The sequence below is a fragment of the Malus domestica genome, chromosome 15 (genome assembly GCF_042453785.1).
Source record: "Malus domestica chromosome 15, GDT2T_hap1".
Taxonomy (NCBI): domain Eukaryota; kingdom Viridiplantae; phylum Streptophyta; class Magnoliopsida; order Rosales; family Rosaceae; genus Malus; species Malus domestica.
In genome coordinates, this window is record NC_091675.1 from 3,379,824 (window position 1) to 3,403,366 (window position 23,543).

The following is a 23,543-nucleotide window of genomic DNA, read 5'->3' on the forward strand; positions in this document are numbered from 1 at the left end:
TAAAATAATTGGCGCTGGAATTAAATTTAGTTTGCCACGTCGGATTCTTACCCAACTGTTGTCGGCCAGCAGCTCACCTCGTGTAAAATAAGCTCGGATACAAAATATTAAAAAAAAGAGGAATCATTGTAGAATAGTTTTTTTCGATTTCGTTAATCAACAGTTAAATAATAATTCAATAATTGATAAATTCGTTATATAATTCATAAATTTTGGTCTAAATAAATGGAATTTCTAGTATTATCTTTTTTTTTCTTTCAACTCATATGATATGATAGTTGATGGTTGAACGTTCTCTTTAAATCACTAAAAAGATGTTCAATCACTCACTACAACCAACTCTCATCTCTATTCAACTAGTAGTTCTCACAGTTTGGACCGTCAATTGTCACATTGATTTATAAAAGATATTCTAAATTTGATCTACCTAACTTTTTTTTTATTATTATCACTTAATATTATGATCTAGTAGAATTCTTCTTCAGTTATAAGTGAGAGATCTTAAGCTCGATTTTGACCAAAAGCAAATTTGAACTATATTATTGCTAGCCTATTATAAGATTTAGTCTATCCCTTATAGATAATATCTTTTATTCAAAAAAAAAAACTTTCTTTATTATTATATTATTGTTAAGTGGGATTTCCATGTATTTCTTTAACGCAATAATTAATTATTGAAATATGATGAAATTAATGAACACCAAAATACCAAAGAAAAAACTAGTGGAGAGAAAACGTCGTCGTTGCAAGCACACAACGCCAGGGAAATACAACACCAATTATCCAAAAATACTCTCCTCTGATCCTACGCTTTATCTGGTTCAGCTTCTGCTTCCTCACCACCACCGAACGAAAATGGCTCCCAGCGAGTCGGCCTCCGCCACCGAAACCCCAAAACCTCTGGCACCAAGCTTTGGAATGCTACTTTCTTCCACCAACTTCGCACCATTTCTCAGAGCATCATCGTCGTCATCATCCTCCAAGAAGCCCCATTTTGTTCTTCCGGACATTCCCGCTTCGATTGCATCCGCCGCCAATAAGTGCTCCCAATTGCTTCACTCGCTGGCTTCTCAAAACCCGCTTCTCAGCAAGCTAATCTCTTTGCGCTGCGAATTTCAAAGTATCTGCCACCAGGTTTTTCTACTTCTCTCTGCATTATTTCTTTCATGATTATTTTCAATATTAATGCAACTATGCAATTGTAAACAATGCTTCCTTTTTCTTCTTTGAGCTTTCCGATTCGTTAATATCGTCACACTTTAGAGAAAAACACTTCGACTCCGATACTTTTTGAGAAAAACACTTCAAGCTCGATGCTTTTGAGAAAAACACTTCCACTCCGATACTTAAAAAAAAACACTTCAAGCTCGATACTTTTGAGAAAAACACTTCCACTCCGATACTTTATAAAAAAACACTTGAAGCAAGATACTTTAGGGAAATAATAAAACACTTCAAGCCCGATACTTTAGAGAAAACACTACTTCATGTTGGTTAGAACATGATAAGTGGTTATGATTGAACTCTTTGAAGTGTGTTTTTATTGAATTTTTGTTGTTGTTGTTGTTCAGATTGGGTGCAGAAAGAACAATCAGGTGAAGGCTTTATCAGCTCACAATTTTGCGGCGGTTTTGCCGGGAGATTCGGTGGCGGGGCTTGTGGTGGCAAACGGCATCTCCAACTTCTTGAACTTGTACAACACTCTCTTGGTTGTTAGGCTTGTCCTCACCTGGTTCCCCAACTCCCCTCCTGCCATTGTTGGCCCCCTCAGGTATTGTAAATATTTGATTTGGTTGTCATTGCTCGATATGTTACATTGTCACACTATGAATTAGGATCTAGGACCGTACAGTTCTGTATATTTTACTTGATCAATGCTCGTAATTTATAGTTTGACAGCATAACATGACCGATTGTTGGGTAAGAGAACGTCAAATTGATTATGATGTGGATTTGATGTGCAGCACAATATGTGATCCGTACTTGAACATATTTCGGGGGTTAATCCCACCGCTTGGAGGCTCATTGGATCTCTCCCCCATTCTGGCATTCTTGGTTTTGAATGCCTTTACAAGCACAGCTGCTGCATTACCTGCAGAGCTTCCAGCATCACCGTCGTCAGTAGCTTCCCAAGAACTCACTGCTTCTCCTACCGAAATCGCTAACCTCTCTACATGTCAAAAGAAATGGATGACGAGACTTCAGGGCAACAACAACACAAAGAGCTCAGGCGGTGTCAATTAGGTTTACACTCTATTATTCTCTTGTAATATCGAGTAGCGAACACTAATCTTACGGCTATTCCCTTCTTTCTTTGTTTTGTACTTGGCTGAAATTGCAGAAATTTTTTGCCTAGCATAAAGATAGTGGTGCTATTGATGCTTTTCATATGTTGCTGTCTAATTTGAAAATGTAAAAGCACTTAGCATTCGACCCCAAGCCAACAAGGTTGCTGCTTTGCAAGGGGCGAGGAGGGAACGTCTATCGTACGCAGCCTTACTCTTACTGCGCAAAGAAGTTTCCACGACTCAAACCCATGACCTTTTAGTCACAAATAAACCACCTTTCCTTAGAACCAATGAATGAATATGCAAGTTTGTGTATTTGCCTATTTCTTGATGGATTTGAAGTGGACATTGTTGAAGTTTAGTTTTCACTTTTCAGGTCCAAAGAATGATTCCCAAAACCAGTTTTCATGGCTAAAAATCGTGGAGCATTGAACTAGAGGAGGAAACCTTCCTGTAACGGGGATGCCAATATGGCGCTATCCTCAACTGACCAAGCGTTGCCATGTGAAACAGTTTAAACACTAATGTGGTTACTTGGCTTAATAAGATAGCACTACAATGTCATTCCAGTTGTTTGTAAGTTCTTCTCGAACTTCCTGCCTAGAAAACCGTTTGAACTAAGAAGTCATATAGGCAGCTCCACCCCCTCTTTGTAGGGTTTAGACTTTTAGACCTAAGTTGATTTTGGTAGTTTTGGCCCCTACCCAAATCTTTTTCCTTGATAAATTGATCAACTTTAGTGATATTTGTCTTTTAGCCTATTGCACTCATGTGAATGCAAAAAAATTATAAAATAGTCAGTTTAGAGTGGAGATGGTTAGCGTCAGATTTGTTATTCAACTCATATGGTAAGAGTCTTTGAAAATTCATGGGAAGCATGAGGAATCCGATTCCATTCAGCCACAACCAGTACAAATTATCTCTAAATTTTTGTTATTGGAGAATAATCTTTCCCACTCAGCCTTGCACTAGGGCTTCGTGTTTAAGCTTCTAACTTCTACTCTTTGAAAGAGCATCCACAGGGGACATTTTCACCTTTTTAAGCTTCATAAGAGATCCAAGTTAGAGAACAGAAGGTGGTTTCTCCCGACTCTCCTAAGTTGGTATCATAAAATGGAACTTGGAGCAACGTGGAGGACGAGCAGGTTTTCATCATACGAGAAGCTGGTGGCGATAGGGTTGGCCCTTCTAGCCGTGCTTTCTCCTCTCTACATCGACCGCAGAACTACAGATGATTCAGAGCTTGATTCGGAGGAGCCTATCAGCTTCGCTTCTTGGCTGCCTTTGCTGCTCTTGGTGTTGATCTTGGCCATCGCTTTGTCACTTTTCTTAGACAGAAGCTTTTCCAGGTTTGATCCCTATTGGATTCACAGAGTTGGCGGTTCTTCGAGTGGTATAACAATAATCCTCATGGTTCTGGCTTTGGTTTTGAAGTGTAAATCTTCCATTAGGAACTGGGACGCTTAAGCTCAAATCTTTTGCAGTACTTTCTCGTTTTACTGTGTAATTTGCTCTACGTTATGCGGAACAGAGTTCATGCATAAATAAATAAGAGTTAGCAGCTTCTTCTCTGCATTATCTTTCCAGTCATAACAAGGTCGTACCCAGTGCACAAGGCTCCCGCTTTACGCAGGGTCTGGGAGAGGTGAATGTCGGCTAGCCTTACCCCCATTTATGGAGAGGCTGCTCCCAAGTCTCGAACCTGAGACCTACCGCTCATGGGCGAAGGCACTTGCCATCGCACCAAGTGCGACCTCTTTTCCAGTCATAACAAATTACGAAAAAATTAGAACCAAATAGATCGTTCATCAATCATCATTCATCTGTAATATAGAATAAATGCTTCTTGGCAGCCATTAGCCAATAATGTACTATTTTACAACTGAAGAAAATGAATGGCATTGATCGCGCCGTTCAACTCTACAGACAAGAATGCCAGAAAGAAAACCCAAATTACAACAGACCAAAAGGGTTCCCAGAAATAATTGGAAAACAAATCCAGTATCTTAAAAACATGATCACAATCCAAAGGCATACCACATTGCAATCAGAGCCGTGGCAAAAAATGGCCACAGATGACTGCTTCTAGACCAATCATCGGCACCACTGGCCGGGTGATTTGATTCGCTGCAGTCATCATTAGCACCACTAAAGCATCCGGGCCTTGTTATTTTAGCCTCACCTCCCTCCGTTACGAAGCTGCTGTTAGTTTTTCCACCACTAAACAGCACACACCAGAAATATGGAGCTCCGCCATCACTGCCACTCGCAGCAGCTCCCACTTCAGTGTGATTCTTATTGTATAGAATGTCCAAGCCCTTGCTGTTTTCAATCAAGATTGTTGAAAATGCTTCATCAGCGTGGACATATTTGGACTGGCAGCCAATTAAACGACCGGTGATTGGAGTGAGGGTTGCGGGTTGAACGCCACAGTTGGGAGCAAATGTTTCGGCAAATGCAGAATCAGCAGGCTTCTTGGCGTCAGTTCCTCCTACAGCATCGCAGTCACCCTCATATGCCTTTATGTACTGCAGGGCAATGCACGCCAAACCCTGGTTGCTGTAGAGGGATGATGCTTTGTGTGCAGTTCTGTTGCTGTTAATTATATCGACTAGTTTATCTGCCGGGTTGTTAGTAACTTTGACTGCAATTTTCATCCATGATAAATCGGAGGTTATAAGTTTTTGTGAGCCTCAAGCACAATAAGGAGAAATGTTTTTATCCTTACAAGAAAACACTATTTGAGAGCATGTAAATGATAAGTCAAACAGAAACCAATGAAACGAAAAATATAACCCAATCAAGTAAAAAACTGAACCCAATGAAGTGAAAAACCGAATCCTAATGAAGCGAAAACTGCACCCGAATCCCGATGCAGTGAAAAAAAGGAACCCAATGAAACACAACAACTGAACCTAATGAGAAGTGGGAAGCCAAAAACAAAACCATGTAGATTCTAAAATGTATCGAATTTGTAAGGGCGAAAAAGGTCCAATGCCAACTTGCCAAGTTTAGAAATCAAAATCTGGCAATTTTATTAGCTGCATTGCATCCCAACTCACAGACCACCTCTTAAATCTCATCTGCTGTTTCGGTTGCCATAAAACAAACCTTCAACCGGCAACCTTCAACCGAAGAGAATATTCAAATCTAATCAAAATTACGGGAAGAGGATTCGAACTCGGATGCAGAGGGGGAGCAAACAGCTCTAGCCAACTTGGCTACGCCCTTATTCAAGCGTGCCCTTAAACATCACAATCCAAGATCCAAAATTGTAAAATTGCTATGAAAAGAAGCAAGATTTTAAACTGCAAAAGTCTGCCACCAAATAGATCGACCCACTCAACACCTAAGCTCTGATCTTTAACCACAATGATCTAAATCCATAACAAACTCCAACCAATAAATTCACAGACTTTTATGCAACTGCAGAGATGAAAAGTGCATCCACATTTGGGAAAGTACATCAAAGACAAGACCTTCAAAGTTCAAATTAAAGAAACAGAAACCCAACAACCTTAAAGCAGCAGATCCAACAATCAGCACCCACAAAGAAATATATGTTCCAAATCTGAGACAGACGACAAATTTTCCAACATTTTGTACTTGCATTGTCTTCGTCCTATCAAAACATGCATAAAGACGGAAACTTTGAATATATTTGCATCGCAGATTTGCAGGACACTTACTTTGGGTACCAGCTGAAGCAGAGACGACAAGAACAGAAACTACAAGAAAGAGAAAGAATGTGCTGCTTGCCGCCATTGTTGCTGAGACTCAGGGGAGAGAGAGAGAGAGAGAGAGAGAGAGAGAGAGAGAGAGAGAGAGAGAGAGAGAGAGAGAGTTAAGGGGAGGAGAGGATGAGTGAGTGAGTAATGCGTCGGCTTCACTTGGGTAACTGGACAGCTATTATTTGCAGGAGCCTTCTTTTCTTCATATTTTTTTTTTTATTTTTTGTTAAAAAAAGAAGAAAACTTGCGTTTGTGGGTTGTTGTGGGGCATTGTGAGAATGGTACAGACCACCAACCGGGTCACCGGGTTGAACCCGTAGTGGATCTGTGGATGTTCCTTCAAAGTTGAGCCATTTCTCACAACAACCACATTGCCAATCATTGTCAGTTTGGTACATCTGCTTTGCAGTCTGGGATTATGGCAGTGTGGCTACTTTGTTACGTGGGTTGTCTAAACATGCCTTCATTGAATCTAATAATCCAATTATTGGTAGTTAGGATAGTTTATGAATCTAGGATACGAAGCATAATGGCATTTAATTATAGTGGGTAGTTAGTTACTGTTGTTACAACGTGACGAGTAAGATAGAGATATTAGTGTATAATTTCGAAAGTACTACATAATTTTCTTTAAATTTATGCATAGAATTTAGAAAAGATTAACAACCTATTACTATAATAGTAAACGAGAAATGTTAAGGAGTCCCTCTTAAAAGTGGAAATCTTCATAAACTCTCAGTTACCTCATGTTTTTGGCACAATTCCCTTGCCAAATTTATAAAATATTGTGCCAAAGATATGAGGCGGCGGAGAGTTCTATTTTGAAATAGTCTCCTTATCATTTCAAATATTGAATTGCGAATTGTAACAACTCAAACACTTGTTTTTTGAACAAAATTGACCAGCTAGTGACTTCGCCACGACAATCCACCCTTTAGGGGCCAAAAGTTATTTCAACCTCTCCTAGTCACCATAATGTGATTCACCAATATTAGAAATCAAACTCAAGATGTGTATTGTAAATACGGACCTGAAATTCGTCTCAATTACTAAGTCACCCACGGTGGATATGAAACTCACACTTGTGTTACTTATTTCTAGGGCTAGAAATTTTTCCCGAAAATCTAAAACCAAACCAAAAAAATCTCGATTCCATACCAAAAAATTCCCAAATCGATAATACCGAAATTTTTTGGATGAATGCCGAACCAATCCTGAACCTTTTGGTACATGAATCAGGATTACATATTCAATGGTTCGGGAATCCGAAACCAAACCGAAAATATATATGTATATTTATTTTGGTTGCATGCATGTTGAAAGTTGAATTTAAGTAATTTAAGAATAGACTATAATAAAAATAGAAGTATGAAATTAAGTAGTTTGAAACTTTGAAACGTCAATTTGACTTGGTAATAATGATTTGGTATTTCAATTGGTAAGAATTTTTAAATTGGTAATAGGTAAAAAGCCTAAATTTCAATTGATATGAATTTGAGTAACAAAATCAAAAGCCAAAGCCCAAATTTTAGTTCACAACCCAAAAAACTCAAATTTATGCCCAAAAGCTCAAAACTCAAAACCCAATCCCAATTATCCTGAAATACCAAAAATATTTCAAGAATCTCAAAAATTAAAAATACCAAAATTCCAACCCGAAAATTTTTGGTTTGGAATTTAGATCCTATTTTCTATTTGGGATTCCATAATTAACCACCCCTCCTGATTTCTCGTATGCACATTGCCACATACGACGCACGACATGCTTCATCAAATCAGAAAATTAAAATAATGCCCTTCAACATAACCCTCTAGAAATTGTTAAAGAGAGAATTTTCAAGGGCAGGTATGGAAATTCAGCATAGCCGAACAGATAAGACTCGCAGGTTTCTTCACAGTTGATCTGTGTCTCTAGCATGGCCACGCTGAGCAGCACCGCGCACGTTAGCACCAACCCCTTCAGCTCCTCGATTGTCCCTCTCTCACAGCACGTAAAGGTCGCCGCAGCATCAAAGAAGTCACGGCGGGTGAGGTGCGCATTGCCACCCTCGAATTGGCGGGAGAGCAGGCGATTGGTCTCCATCTCTCTGTCACTCGCCCTCTCTAATCTGCTCCTTGTCCCTCACCGTACGGCTCATAAATCCTTATTCCCTGTTTGGCAGCAAAGAAAAGTAAACACTTTCTTTGATCAAAATTTAACTCAAACCACGTTGTATTATTGGGTTTAATGCAGATGCTGTTGCCGGCGGATTCGACAAGTATGTGAAAAGGTAATTACAATTTTTACTTTATTTAATCAGTGTTTAGCTATTAGTGCATTATCTTTCGGATACATCATACAAGCTTTAAGCTTTAGCTTTGGGAGGGGGCTAAAAGAGCTTTTGGCAAGCGCTTCTGATTGCATTTAATAGAAGGCATATTTTTCGATTTGCCCCGAACTTGTATGGAGCTGTTAATTTTCTTCTTGAACTTTAATTGTAACCGATTATGTCCTTGAACTTTTATAATTAGCTAATTTTGTCCTTGAACTATAGTTTTAGCCGATTACATTTTTGAATTTTTATAAATAACCAATTTCCCGCGTTAGATTTTAAAAATTTTCATCCAATTTTTCATTTATCTTGATTACGGAAACAACACATTACACATGTATGAAGGCAAAAATGATGGAAAATTGGATGGATAAAAAATTGAATGAAAGTTATTAAAATCTAACACCAATAGGGGAATTGGTCATTTATAAAAGTTAAGGGAGGTAATCAGCTAAAATTATAGTTCAAGGAAGAAATTAACTAATTATAAAAGTTAATCGGCTAAAATTAAAGTTCAGGAAAGAAATTGACAGCTTCATACAAATTTCGAGGGCAAATCAACAAATACCTCTTAATAGAAAAACTTACAAGAAAGTACTTTGAGTTTTTAATAAAATTTGAACGTGTTTGTCATAAAAACAATTTTGCATCTTATGAGCATAATTTAAAGAATCAAATTCTAAACGATCCTATGGAGGACCGACCATTTGGGAATGCATCATGTACAAAGCGCTTGTGATCATAAGTGCTTTTGCTAGAAGCGTTTTTGTTAGGATTACATCATTTTATTCTATTAAATCCAAGTGCTTCGAGCTTCAGAAACAATTTTACGACCTAAAAGTACTTTTTAAGTTTTTTTCCGCTAGACGCAGTTATTAGAAAGCGCTTTTAACCCATGCAAGTAGCGCTGATCATACCTAAATATGATAAACTCAGGAAGAAGCTCGACCCTCTCGAGGCTTATGTGTCGCCAGTCATACTCACCCAATTACAAATCAAGGACTTGGGTAATTTCCTTTGCTTTTGTTTTCCTTCATTCATTTTTCTAATGTCGTTTTCGACGATTTATCGGGGCTTATATGTTTCAACAACTGCAGAGAAATCTCTGGAAGGTGATCAACCCCAGTTTGCTACTTGCCGGTCTCTGCTGCGTTCAGGCCCCGCAGCGTCCCTTCGCATAAATATTCGAGCTGTAAGTTGAGGATTCCTTGAGTAGCATCAGCGTTATGTCATTGCAGTTTTTATGTACATGATGAACTCCTAAGAGCCTTGGAATTGTTTTCGGGAGCTACAGGTGGCGCAATATGCTTCAGATGATGGTAATGGGAAGGCTGCTTCGAGCGATGTTGATCAATGTCTCAGGTACCATCGCTTTCTTGACGAAACTATGCTCCTTCTGAACTGGGTACAGGAGCAGTCACGAGCTTATGACCGATGTCAACTAACTTTTAAGACGGAAAATTTTTCAATTTTTGAAGGGCATTGGAGGAACTGGATTCCTTGCTTTTGCACGCAACAAGGAACGAACGAGCTCCAGTCAGTTCGATGAAGGCACAGATTAATACTGCCCTTAATGCGTTGGACAGGTGAATCTTTATCTCCCATCTTGTTTCGCTTACAATGTCAATCTCCGACACACACCCGTCTTCTTTGCAGCCTCCTCAAAACTGTACCTTCGGAAGTGCTAGACAAGGGGAAGGTAGCGGCCGATTCTTACCGGAACTCGTTAGAGAACGCAGATCTTGATATTTCGGACCCGGACCTGAAGCAGTTGGAATCGATATTGTAAATACAAGAGCTATGAAAATCTCCAAACACATACGCGGATGGTTTGTATACTTTGTATGGTGGTACATTGTTTTTCCTTTCACGGTTCGATGCATTTCTTGTACAACAAGACCTGAATCAAATCCTTACCGGCAGACGATCAAGGTGTGACAATACACATCTTTGAAATTCCGGTCCAAAAATAGCAAATCCTTATGGAAATTTCGGGAAGTCGAAAATGGAACTACGAAAAATTAATCAAGAAACGCAATTTATTGTATACACAAAGGCAGTACCAAATTCAGTACCCTATACGCACACAACTCAATCGTTTAGAATTCCACTCGTCCCGAAAAAATCGAATACAAGAAAGATGAACAATAGGTCAACATAAAAGAAAACATTACTTATCGTATGGGTTACTACATAAGAAGCCTATGTCTGCTACCTATACTAATACCTAAATCAAATACCAGCACAATCGATGACACCATTTACATACAAGTTCCGGGATCGATGACCACGTCTGATTGCCGGACTACAAGCCGAATCCAATAAGCCCCCGGAAGAAAAGATGCACTTCTTGCTATAATCAAGACTGTTGCTGGCTGCTGAAGATGCGCTTCAAATTAGGGCATGCAGCACGTAATTTCCCCATGCTCATCGGGCTTATCTGTCAATCATCATAAAAGACAGTATTATAAGAGGTAGGTTTTCTTACAACGATATGGCGAAGGAGAGAAGATTGTACCGACCTTGGGACAAAAACGAACATCAAGAGTCTCCAGCATGCTACATTTAGATATGGCAGCTTCCACTGCTGCTTCATCAATGTTGCAGGACTAATACAAAATCCCAGCAAGAAAATGAACTTAGGGAGCAGCAAACAAAATAAAACTAATTTTATAAAAAAAAAGATATATAAATTTAAGTCTAACCGCACCTCTCTTAAAAAATACAAAATACAAATTCCCCAGTTACATGCCTTTTCAACAATTTGTTCGTGGTTGAACATGAATTTTATGTGGTAATGAATATTTTTTTTTAAGGTGATAATCCGTATTATAACCACATAAGCAAAATGCATACCTGAAGAAAGAGACTAGTCAATTTCGGACAGTCAAGCTTCAAAACTTCCAAAGAAGTACAATTGCTGAAAGAAAAAACAGAAACGTTAGTAACAAGACAAAACATCATGAAAATCAAGAACCAAACATACAGAGATTTTCAAACTAAATAAACAAATTACCTCAAATTAAGGAAGCAGAGGTTGAAACAAGCGACATCAACGTCCTTTAAATTTGCAGAAAGAGAAAGGTTTAATGACGACATGTGGAAACAACGTGCTGCTTGTGGAATGACAACTTTCCTAATATTTGGACAGCCTACACAGTTGAGGTTCTGCAGTAACCGGTTTGGCTGCTCAATTGGAACCTGGACATTCTCAGGTAAAAACATGCCAGATAGGGCAGCAGGTTGCCCGGCACTGCTACCCCAATCCAGGTCATGCATGTTCACACAGCCATTCAAGCTCACATGAGTTAAGTGCGTACAAAAAGAAAGAAGCTCCTCGATAGCAGACTGACAGAGGGTTCCATAAGACAAATCCAGTTCTTGGAGAGCTGGAAGAGCCCCTTCCTTGTAAAGAGGCTCCAAGGATGAGTCAGATAAGTACTTGCAGGCTTGTAACTTTAACACCTGGGAGAAGATAAGATCCAAAAAATCATGTCAAAAAATCTGCCCAAGATTCTTCTAATTTAAGTTCAAATTAAAAACAAATCAACAAAGTCTGAGTAGGAGGACCAACATGCTATGTAAAATATCATATGGTAGGAGGACCAACACACTAAATTTAACAAAAAATCAACAAAGTATGAGTTGTAAAAATCACCTTAAGTTTCATACAAGACTCGAAAACTGGCTTCAAGTTCATCAAGAAAGTGTAGGACAAATCAAGCGCAATTAAATTTGGAAGACAGCGCAAAGAGTAGAGTCCATCAGAACCAACAGAGGGGCATGACATTAGAATTAAAGACTCAATCAGCGGGCATGAAGCAGCAGTTGCAGACAAGCAATCATCCCTAAGCTGACTGCATGTGCAAATTAATAGAGATTTGAGTTTAACTGAGCCTGAAACAGTAAGAGCAGAGCGGGCGGGTGGGTAGGTAAAGTATTAATAAGTAATGAAAATAACCTGCAAAAGGAAGCGTCCAGAGACGTTAATAATGGACAATTGATGGATACTTCAGCTAACACACCACATCCCTTCAGCTCAAGCAGCACCATATTCGGCGCTTCGATACTGAGCACATTCAATTTGGGACATATTCCCAAATTTAGTGACCTAAGACCAACCTGAAGAAAGAATGAGAAAAGGATTCAGTTTTCTATTGACTGCTTAATGTCAAAATTAAAATGCAGTGAAAACAGTGTGATAAGCTCATGACTTTATATAAGGGCAACATAATGCATATTGTAAAACTCATAAATTTTCACAAAAATCTTTTTACTTTACAATCATTATATCTTACTGGACAAAATTCTGCTCTTTCAAGATGATCACAACCATCTAAAGAAACTTGTTCAAGATAGGGGCAAGTCAGTTCGAGAGAAGTAATTGCCCGGCAACCAACAAGTGAGAGGCTGACTATAGAAGTGCTGCAGAATCGAACTGCGGTTAAGCTCTGGGTGAAGTAAAAACAATATGTCAGCCAAAGGAAATATACATACCAGGAGACAGCTGATAACTCAACCGACCAAACAAGTAATTAAGGACGATTCAACCCTCCCTGAGTAACATACTAACAGTCCAAGTATCAGGGGGAACAAATAACATTCAAAGAGTTTTTCACAATACCCTATATGATTCAGGGGAATAACCAACAGGTCATGCATTGTTGACAACATGGTTTAAACTCACAAGTTTATTGCATCAATTTACAGTCTTACATAAGAACACATCAAATAATTTCAAACTGCAAAATTTTATATCATCCCATAAGCTAGCGTAATCATTTCTCAACAGTATTAACTCAGGTAATAAGAAGAGCTAAATTGACAAACCTCACAGTTTTCGAGAACCAATGTTTTGAGCAAAGGACACCCACCACCATCACTGAAAACATCACATATAGAATTTGTTAAAGATTCACAATCTGTAAGGTCCACTTCTTGCAAACTTTGGCATTGCAGTGCCAGCGTGGTTAAGCTCTCTTGCTTTTGCAGAGCTAGTTTCTGCAAATTCCAAAGACAACTTGTTCAGATTTCATGTGTCTAATAAAATGAACGCTAAAAGAATATTAATGGTTCTTCAGAAGACTTACCTGAAGTGAATTTGAAGTGATGTTGATACGATGGAGCACAGGACAGTTAGAGACCATTATTGATGACAGCATGATGCATCGTAGATTCAAATCAGCAAACCTGCAGGACAAATATGCAAGATTAAAAAATTTCTAAACAAGTAAGAGAAATTCTCCTCCCCAATTGGGAAGTTTTCTAGGTTTTTTCCACAAGGGAGGGGAGACTGGAAGAACATGAGCTTACTTGCGACAATGTACTAGCCTAATATTCTGCAAGCGTGGAAGATCCAAGTTGACAGCAGTAAGTAGACTGCAATTGTCAAGCTCCAAAACCTACAATGAGTAATAATCAGATTAATATGTTTAAGGCATTCAGAGAGACAGCACAAAAAATACCAATACTTGAGACCGGATTTATACCTCAAGCATGTAACTATGAGATATCGCAACCATTGAAGCCGAACTGATGCCCTCACAACTGTGAAGCTTAAGAACCGTCAACATTGGCAGTCTTACAGACTTCAAAAGGAAAACAATGCACAGAAGCATGTCAAATAAAACTAAATCCAAATATTGCTAATAAAAAAAGGGCAGCAGAAACCACTACAAACTAACCTCAAGGGATATATTTGGACAGTATGACGCATTGAGAACATGAAGATTAGCACAAGTAAGAGCAATCTCACGTAGAGTTTCATCACTAACACATGAACAATTTGACATATCTAAAGACTCTAATTGAGGACATGAAGTTGCTGCTGAACGAATTGCAGCATCTGACAGCTTGTGGCAAGAGCCTATATCAACATCATGCAAAAGAGGGCTATTAAGAACAGCCTGCGCCATGTTACTGCGCTTCAATGACAGAGTTTCAAGTTGCGGACACCTGCAGAAAATCAGATTCAGCACAAAATGTAACCAAGCAGACAGTATGTAACAATTCAATTATAACTAAAAAAAATCACCTGATGGATATGCGCATAACACGACATTTTGTTAATTGAAGATGACAGAGTCTATCATGGTTTATAGGTATCTCCTGGATACCATTACCGAGAGTAGCATCATTGATGATCAAACTTTTCAACATTTGACAGTCTGCCAAGGAATGGAAAAAGATGTCCCCTAGTTGCCCTTTACCTAGGATTAAAACCTCAAGATTCCTGAGAAACAAAAAAAATTAAGTTACGTGAACTGGAAACTATATAAAAGAATAAATAGAAGAGCATAAATATTTAGAAAAGCAATTTACCTCAATGAAGAGATAGCTTTCATGACAAGCAAGTGAATCGCAGGGGTACCAGAAATATTCAATTCTGTGGCATTGGGATACCGCCAACATATGTCCTCAACTGTAGTTGCATATAAAATGAGTAATAAGCACACAATTTTATATGATATTAAAATTCACACACATTAGAATTTACAAATGGAAACTAAAATTATATAAACTCAACAAACACATTATCCATGCCGCATAAACTATGAGTACTAACCACCCAACTTTTAATCTAATAAATGAATACTTCCCAAATGCATTATCCATATCATAAGCTATGTCATAACACAAGCGGTAAAATTACATACAGCCAAGCCAACAAGGCTCCCTGCTTTGCAAGGTCATACAAAAAACCAACCAAAGCATGGAAAACCATTACACATTTTAAAGAGGGAGAATACAACATTCTGCCCAAAACACATCAGTGACCACTGGTACAAATTCTCTACTTACTTGGCAGTTAGCACAATAAATCTTCAGTTCTTATACTTAATAGCAGTGAACCACAAAAAAAAAAAAAAAAAAAACAGTAGAACTCACATTGATCCACAGATATACTTCGATTCTCAAAATTCAGACACCTCCAGAAATCTTCATGAGCACTAGCAGATCGCCACTGCCTGCAGACTATTGCAGCTCGGCAAAGATTAATGTGGTCCAAGAAAGAGAAAACCTGACAATAAGGAGAATATGATATTAACAATAGTAATTATAATAACATAGTTAGGACCAAAAGTGATAATAGCCCTTCACATATGCACTATACGCGGCGCTATGCTTACCATATGTAACAGGTCATCTGTAAGATCCATCCGAACTTCTAAATCTTCTGTTTTTGAGGTGCCACTATTATCCCCTTCATCATCCTTACCACTTCCAGAATCAAAGGGGCCCTCCTCACCGCCATTATTAGTAGTAGTATCTTGAAAGAATGTCTCACTCTTAAATGGAACAAAAGAGCTCTGATTTATTCTGTAGTCTCTCTCTGCAGATGAACTGGAATTTCCCGCACCTGAAGACATTGCCATTGCATAATGGAAATCACTGCAAGAAAAAACGTTGCGGACAATCATGAGTATCTTTATTCCCAGCTGACAATCAGATTATACTGAAACCAAATAAAAGATAAGCATATACCACATACTCATTAGGTTAAAGTAAATTATTCCCAGCTGACAATCAAATTATACTGGAACCAAATATTCTAAAACATATAAACCTCTAAACTATTAGTAATGAAACTAATCAGTTAATCTTACATTCCCCAATTATTCACCCAGTAGCTATTAAAGGTCAATATTTTTGTAACCCCATAGAAATTTACCTAAAATCTACCAATCAATCAAAATTGAGAGCAAAACCCACAAAAATTAGAGAGAGAAAGAGAGTTACAGTGAGAAACTCACTGATTAAAGGATTGAACTTTGGCTCGCTTATGGTGTGAATCGTGATCACCACCATCGTCTGCAGCCGAGCTACTCTCGCCTTCGGAAAGCCGAGGGTTCCTAATTGAGGCCCTCAACGACGCAAGAGCGCCAACACACAGAGACTCGTCCCACTGAGCCCCGCCGCCGCGCATTGCCTGAACCATCCCTTCAAACAATCTCAGATGGTCGTCACGGCCGCGCTCATTCCCCACCAGCCCCAAACTCTGAGCATTGCCGTCAATTTCGTCGCCATTCCCAACGGCGACCTCCGAATTGCCGTCATTTCCGAAATCCCCCTCGTTCATGATCGCCTTCGCCTCGCTACCGTCCTCTTCTGGTTCGTCTCCTTGGGTGAAGCATAGGCAGCACCAAATCTTCATGCACTCGAAGAGCAAACCCCTCGGGACTCAGCAAACCCTAGGTCGCGATCCGACGCATCTCCATCCCCCTTCCGACTCCTCCCTCAAAATTAAAACCCTAATTGTCGCAGAAACGGCTTTTGAAACCCTAGAAATGTGAGGACCGTCGATTCGAATTTTTTTGAAATTTTCGGATTTTTCAATACGAATTACAACACGAATTGATCGATATCTACATTAATATACAGAATTGAATTGGGAAATTGAGAGGAAGAGAGGGAATTTCAGCGGATCTGACAGGGGATCCTCCTGAAAGTGCTTATTTGCGGTGACGTGCTTTTTTAGTGTACCCTCGAAAGTGCTTTTGAAAATAATCTCTCTGTTTATTTTTCTACTTGGAAATGAAACTGCGAGTCTTGCAATAAGAGAGTCTTCCTTACAAAAAAAAACAAGAAAAAAGAAAAGGAAAACAGAAGTATTTATAGTGTAAACATGACGACGTCGTTCCCTTTTGTCTTTATTTTTGTAACTTTCTTATTTGCTTTTCTCTTTCCTTTTCTGCTATTTGTTGTTTAGGGCCGGCTAGTAATATTTACAAAATGACTTTTGAAAAACTATTTTGTAAAACGGAAACAACAAATATGATTTAAATTTTGTTGGGAATGTGTTTGACAATTGAGTCCAAGAATGATTTTAGAGAATTAAAACATTGAAAACGCATTTTGTACCCAATGTCAAAAAATAAAAATAAAAATTTGTGTTTTGTAGTAACGGTATCTGTGGTAGTAAGGATGATGGTTGAGACAAGAGTGATGTTAGTAGCAATGATGGTTGAAGTAGTGGTAATAGCAGTGACAATAGAGATGTTACTATGTGAGTGGTGGCAATGGTGGTGTAGAGGGTAATGGTGAAAGGTGAAAGGTGGTGGTGGTGGTGGCGGCGGTCATTATGATGGTGGTAGGGAATGGTTGTGTTAGCATTGCTTATGAGAGATGGTTGTGAAAATAGTAGTTGAGAGGTGGGGATGATGGTGGCGAAGGTGGTGAAGGTGGTGGTGGCCATGATGAAGGTAATGGTTGGAGAATGTGGTAATGGTGGCGGTGCCAATGGTGCTACAAGATGGTGGTGACCGCCATGGTGTGACGGTGAGGGTGGCAATGGTAGTGGATAATGTGGTGGTGGTGGTAATAATGGTGTTAATGGTGACGGGTGAGGTACATGTGGTGTTAGTCATAGTGAGACAGTGGCGATAATGTCGACATCGGCAATGGTGAAATGGTGAAGGTGGTGGTGGTCATGGTAGCGAGGGTGATAATAGTCGCGGATATGGTGGTGGGAGGTGGTGTTGTCAAAAATAGTGGTCATGTTGGCGACATTGGTGATGGTAATAATGACATACGTGATTTTATTTTTATCAAAAACTCTAACTTTGTTTTATAATGTATCTTTTATATTTTATTATTTTGAATGTTTTTGAAATACAGATAAAACATAAAATATGTTTTACAAAACTTAGGCTAAATATTGTTTTTTGCATCTTTTTGTTTTTTGAGTTTATTTTCACAAAACAGTATGCCGAACCCATTTTTAATCCATAAAATTTTTAAAAATTGCAAAACGTTAACATACCCAATACACTCATTGATGTGTTTTTTTTTATTGTCAATTTCTTTATATATTTTCTTTTGTCATTCCATGCTTCTTACATTTCAAAAAGACTTAGATAAATATTATTCGACCCCAATTGGCTTATCTCTACATCCAACTTAAAATTCTTTGAAACTTCAACTTTGCTCTTAGGTAAATAAAAAGAAAATAAAAATTAGAACTTGTTGGATAGTTTCGGCCATCAACACCTCTCCATATTTTCGATGCACCCAATCGAAGTTGCAGCAACCATCGATGCTCTCCTTTCTCTTACTCCTTTATCTCTTGTTTCTTTATGCGAACTTAAATCCAATCAATCGGAAAAGAGAAGCCGGTATGAAGTGGAGCTATACAGTGAAAGATAACAGAACAAATTATTTAATCTCAACTCTGTAACTTGGGAGTTATACATATAAACCATGAAATTCAAACAAGGAAAACCCAATACAACAAGAAGAGTCAAACAACAGTTACATGACTATGTCCGTATTGGACATTGGTTTCCAATAGCAACTATAAGAGGTCACATTGATGACTGATTGGAGTTATAGATGGTTTTGGTTTATCAAACAGGAATTTAGAGCAGAGTCATGTTAGTGCAAACGCTGAAGTGTCACATCCTGGCTCGGGCCCTCATCACATCCCAAGCTCGATTATACCGTAACACAATATTGTCCGCTTTGGACCTCCACCATACCCTTACGGTTTTGTTTATGGGAACTTACACGAGAACTTCCTAGTGGGTCACCTATCATGAGATTGCTCTCGCGCGAACGGTTTTGTTTATGGGAACTCACACGAGAACTTCCCAGTGGGTCACCCATCTTGAGATTGCTCTCGTGCGAACTCGCTTAACTTCGGAGTTCCTATGGAACTGTAGCCAGTGAACTCCCAAAAAGCCTCGTGTTAGGTAGAGATGAGAATATACATATAAGGCTTACATGATCCACTCTCATGGGCGATGTGGGATCTTACAATTCACCCCCCCTTAGGGGCCCGACATCCTCGTTTGCACACTTTCGGCCAAGGATTAGCTTTGATACCAAATTGTCACATCCCGGCTTGGGCCCCCACCACATCCGGGCTCGACTCCACCATATCACGATATTATCTGTTGTGGCCCCGACCACACCCTCATAATTTTGTTTATGTGAACTCACACGAGAACTTTCTAGTGAATCACTCATCCTGTGATTGCTCTCACACGAACTTGCTTAACTTCGGAATTCTGATGGAACCAGAAGCCAGTGAACTCCCAAAATGCCTCATGCAACGTAATATACATATAAGTCTTACATGATCCACTTTCCTAGACAATGTTGGATCTTACATGAAGCGTATGGTGATTCCTATTCTTTTAAGCTATAACAGTTGTCAACAACCTTAAGGAAATTTTTTGACAACGTTTGGATTGGGTTTGTTGAAAAGAATAGAGGAATGCAAATGTGTGGCAGGGTTTGGATTAGAGATTGGGTGTAGAGATAAAAACACAAATTTTTATTTTATTGTATTTATTTATTTTAAGGCTAGGTTTGACAGTTTGAAGGATAACATTATTTAATTAGGTGTAGAAATAAAATAAAAGGAAAACTAATAAAAAAAGCTTTAAAAGTTTTTGTTTTAATCAAAAACCATGTTATAAGTTTTGTTTAATGATTAGTACAAGGCCCATATTAAAGTAGTCCAACTAAAAATGGCCTAACTATAATAAATTATGGTTTGTTAATTTTACCCCTAACTTTTTTAGATTGAGTTTTAGATTTTCGTCGTTAATGGAGTTCATCGTTGTTTTGCAGACCTTCTTCTTTTTCTTTGAAACAAAAATATACATCCTCATGCTATTTAATTTATATTTTGTATTATTTCGTTGAAACGTGATTGTCGTTATTATTTATAAAGTATTCGAGGTACTGTTTTTCAATTTTTATTCGTGAATGGAGTTCATCGTTTGTTTCTCCATAAAATAAATTTGAGATATGCATGTTATTCAATAATAACGACGGGTCACTGTTTCTGGACTGTAAAAATAAACTGTTTTTGGATTTTAACTAACATTGTTTCTGGAATCTAAGTCACTATTTATGGAATCTAAGTTACTGTTTCTAGATCCAAATGAAATAGACACATTGTTTCTTAAATGTAAGCTATAAAAGAAATAGTGAAATTCATTGTATTTGGATTCAAAGCAAAATAAACATCTTGTTTATTAAATATAATCAACTGATGCATGAAAGAAAATAAACAATCAAATGTTAAAACATAGATTGTTTTTGGAATCTAAGTCACTTTTTCTAGAATTTAAGTCACTGTTTCTAGATTTTGGTTATTTTCTTTTCAGATACAGTGTTTGTTTGTGCACAGAAAAAAAAAAACACTGTATTTGATTTTTTTTCTTCCAGAAACAATGTTGGGTTCTCCATAAAGAGTTTTATGTTTTGGTTTTTTTTCCTATTTACAAACGCCTAACATGTACGTACATCACCGGAACCGTAGGTCCTTATTGGATCTTATTGGAATAAAATACTAACACTATAAATTATTCGTGGTGCAAATAAGAGGATGAGGATGAGGACGATGACGAGGAAGAGGAGGATAAGGACACGAAAAAGGTAGACAATAGTTTTGGATGATTTTTTTATTAAACTTTGAGCTATTTTGGTTAAATAACATTTTAGAATGGTTTTTGCTTAAATATTTATTGGTCCAAGCCCTTTTCATTAAAGCTCCATAAACTAAGTGCAAATAAAAATTCCCAATAGTTAATGTTTATGTGGTAAGGTGGGGTTTATGCTCTATTTAAATCATTGTTCTTTAAGAAAAAAGGATAATATTTGGAAATCCAATATTGTGTCCTGATTTCCCCACCTAAAAGAAAAATCATACAAAGGATATTTGTTTGGTCAAAATAATTCTGGTAGCATTTAATGAGTAAGAATATCTAATTAAAAAGAAGAATATGTCAGCACAATGCCTTGAATTTGTCTTATTTCGTACAATGAAAAATGAGAAAAATAAATACCATATATGCTAAATTTTACATTATTATTCCAAGTAAATTCTCATCTCAAACTTAATTGATTATATCAACTAATTTTAGTTTAGTGATTCTTAATTTCTGGTATCTTAAGTTCAATTCACGCTCTTTATTTATTTGAAAAATAATAATCTCAAACAATTTTGCAACAGATATTTATTATAACCGTATACAATTACTCACACAGATTTAATAAAAATGGGTGGAGTCAGAAGCAACCATCAAAATTGTTTTGTGAGAGTAATTGGACAACACGTGGCACGACTGTTCTTCAAACCTAGACTAATTTCAACTTTGATAATTAAGAATGATTAAGCATTACCCATGTGTGAAACCTTGGACATTAGACAGTGATAAACTTGCAAAGAGGGGAACATGTGGGCCCAATGGACATAATAAATTGTGGCAAAAAGATGTTAAGAAATCCCCCAAGTATTTAACCCTAAATCTTAAACATAACCCAAAGCTTGTCCTGCCCATCAAAATGGTAGACAACATTGGACTTGCCCACAAATGGTTCACATTTTAAAATATCAAAATTCACTTGAATCTTCTAAAGCCCCATGCCTTCCCTAGCTTAAAACTACAAAACAGGCCTCACACAAAAAGCCCAAGTATTTGATGATGGGCTTGATCCATTTCTTTAATTAGCTTCAAAATTGAAGAATTAGTTGTGGCTAATTGAAATTAGGATGTTAAATACATGAGATAGTGTCGCGTGCTTAAAGGTAATCTAGGTTCAAGCGTCAAGGATTTGTCCTTGACACTTGCTACATGTAGCGAGGAAGAGAGATAAAGTAGTGAATAAATGCACAGTGCTGCTCCTTCATATTTTCTCAATTACATTAGATCTACAACAGTGGTGGTGGTGCGTGATGAACAGTCAGTGGCCGCTGCACTCGTTGATGCCGGAGACGGCAGGGGTGGAGAGGTCATTGGGTCGGATCTTGACGTGCATGCCCACGGACTCCAGATATGATATTTTTTTGTTTTTTTAATCCCGATTCGGGTGAGACATATATGCTTTAACAATACTCGCAATATTCTAACATGCTAGAGCAAAGATTAGCATAGGAATGGTTAGATTCCCTTCCATCGTAACAAAATAAAAGTAAACAGCCGAATATTTAGCTCATCGATCCGTGGTTTAGTTTCCACAGCATTCCAAATATTTGCAGCCTTTTGCATGGTTCAAACCTTCCAACGTAACATGTTGTATATTATATATTACTGATTTTAATGCATGGTCTGAGTTTTGATACAAAACGCACACTACTTTCACCGGCGGTAAATACTAAAAGTAAAACACGTGATTGCATTTGCATGGCACGTTTACAAAGAACGTATACGACGTTTTTTGCATGGGAATTTAATTAACCTAGGCGGTTCATTTTCTAATCATGATGAGTTTAAATCTTTTGCACTTATTTTGTGCGTGGTTTTTATGTAGCATTTATTATTGATTGACTCGTGTTAAATTTATGAAAATTGAGTTAAGAAGAGTTAAATTTATGAATACATATTAATTAATAATAGAGATTACAGAGAAACTCAGATAAAATGGATCACAAAAAGGCTACAGATAAAATGAATTCGGAAGATTTGAATTCTCTAAGCACATATTCGATTGTAGATTACAAGAAATCATGATCTTATAATTGCCTTCCAAAGCCTGATACGGGGCGCACAGTACCACAACTTTTCTCTACTTTTCATGAGAAAAAGAAAAAAAAAAGGAAAAAAAAAAAGAAAATTAAAGGGAGAAGAAGGAAAAGTAGAAGATAAAGAGAAACCAAGTAAGATTTGATTTTCATTGAAACCAAACAAACCAAGGCGAAGGTCGAGGTTTGGTAAATAAGAACCAAATCGATTGGGAGAAAAAGTGGAAGCTTTTTTATTTTTTTGCATGGTGTGTTTTGATCTTTTTTGCATGAAAAGAGAATCTGATGCCCTAACTACACGCCTAATTAGCAACACTTTTTTTTCCATCTCTTTTTTGTTGAAACGAAGACTAGTGGCACTTTGGACAAGTTGAAGTCAAATCATCTCGAACTGAACATCAAAGCCAGTTAAGGTTATCCTAGATAAGACATAATTACTTTTGAATTAAATCGAGTGGTTTAAAATAATTAAACAAGTTCAGCTTGTACATCAGGGCTTAAGGTTTTAAACTTCAAAAAGGAGCAAAGGCAAATTTATAGCAAAAGAAGAAGAAAAACAGACATATCATTTAGAGATTCTTAGTTATTTTTTATTTTGCTTATGTAATGAGAGAGATAAATACAATAAATGGTTATAAGTTATAATCTCACATTATCATGACATTCGTGAGAAACATCATAAAACTTCAAGCATGATAATCACACGCATGACTTCAATGTCATGGATAGTTGAGTT

General features: G+C 37.7%; 5 protein-coding genes across 6 annotated transcripts; 3 read left to right on the plus strand and 2 right to left on the minus strand.

Moving 5' to 3' along the window:
- Window positions 1–708: 708 nt before the first annotated feature.
- LOC103424631 (ylmG homolog protein 2, chloroplastic) lies at window positions 709–2,390 on the plus strand. Its single transcript, XM_008362727.4, has 3 exons — window positions 709–1,134; window positions 1,572–1,771; window positions 1,965–2,390. The coding sequence occupies exons 1-3, from the start codon at window positions 856–858 to the stop codon at window positions 2,242–2,244; spliced, it is 759 nt and encodes a 252-aa protein (XP_008360949.1). The 5' UTR covers window positions 709–855; the 3' UTR covers window positions 2,245–2,390.
- Window positions 2,391–2,655: 265 nt separating this feature from the next.
- On the plus strand, window positions 2,656–3,863 carry LOC103424632 (uncharacterized). The gene has a single exon (XM_008362728.4). The coding sequence runs from the start codon at window positions 3,402–3,404 to the stop codon at window positions 3,753–3,755; it is 354 nt and encodes a 117-aa protein (XP_008360950.1). The 5' UTR covers window positions 2,656–3,401; the 3' UTR covers window positions 3,756–3,863.
- Window positions 3,864–4,092: 229 nt separating this feature from the next.
- Window positions 4,093–6,297, minus strand: LOC103455775 (uncharacterized). Of its 2 annotated transcripts, XM_070814259.1 has the most exons (3): window positions 6,106–6,246; window positions 5,978–6,071; window positions 4,093–4,932 (listed from the first exon to the last, which is right to left on the minus strand). In XM_070814259.1, exons 2-3 carry the CDS (start codon window positions 6,051–6,053, stop codon window positions 4,307–4,309), a joined length of 702 nt encoding a protein of 233 aa, XP_070670360.1. In that variant the 5' UTR covers window positions 6,054–6,071; window positions 6,106–6,246; the 3' UTR covers window positions 4,093–4,306. The 2 variants fall into 2 exon arrangements, with proteins under 2 accessions (XP_070670360.1, XP_008393587.1); XM_008395365.4 differs by having other exon boundaries at window positions 5,978–6,297.
- Window positions 6,298–7,686: 1,389 nt separating this feature from the next.
- On the plus strand, window positions 7,687–10,201 carry LOC103455776 (uncharacterized). Its single transcript, XM_008395366.4, has 7 exons — window positions 7,687–8,146; window positions 8,253–8,289; window positions 9,268–9,338; window positions 9,429–9,523; window positions 9,626–9,693; window positions 9,810–9,917; window positions 9,988–10,201. The coding sequence occupies exons 1-7, from the start codon at window positions 7,936–7,938 to the stop codon at window positions 10,118–10,120; spliced, it is 723 nt and encodes a 240-aa protein (XP_008393588.1). The 5' UTR covers window positions 7,687–7,935; the 3' UTR covers window positions 10,121–10,201.
- Window positions 10,202–10,352: 151 nt separating this feature from the next.
- LOC103455777 (F-box/LRR-repeat protein 15-like) lies at window positions 10,353–16,921 on the minus strand. The gene is made up of 17 exons (XM_008395367.4): window positions 16,086–16,921; window positions 15,462–15,723; window positions 15,220–15,352; window positions 14,653–14,752; window positions 14,366–14,563; window positions 14,016–14,286; window positions 13,821–13,919; window positions 13,645–13,733; window positions 13,422–13,521; window positions 13,162–13,332; window positions 12,630–12,782; window positions 12,293–12,453; window positions 11,990–12,188; window positions 11,348–11,796; window positions 11,188–11,251; window positions 10,854–10,940; window positions 10,353–10,771 (listed from the first exon to the last, which is right to left on the minus strand). Exons 1-17 carry the CDS (start codon window positions 16,484–16,486, stop codon window positions 10,691–10,693), a joined length of 3,018 nt encoding a protein of 1,005 aa, XP_008393589.3. The 5' UTR covers window positions 16,487–16,921; the 3' UTR covers window positions 10,353–10,690.
- Window positions 16,922–23,543: the final 6,622 nt, after the last annotated feature.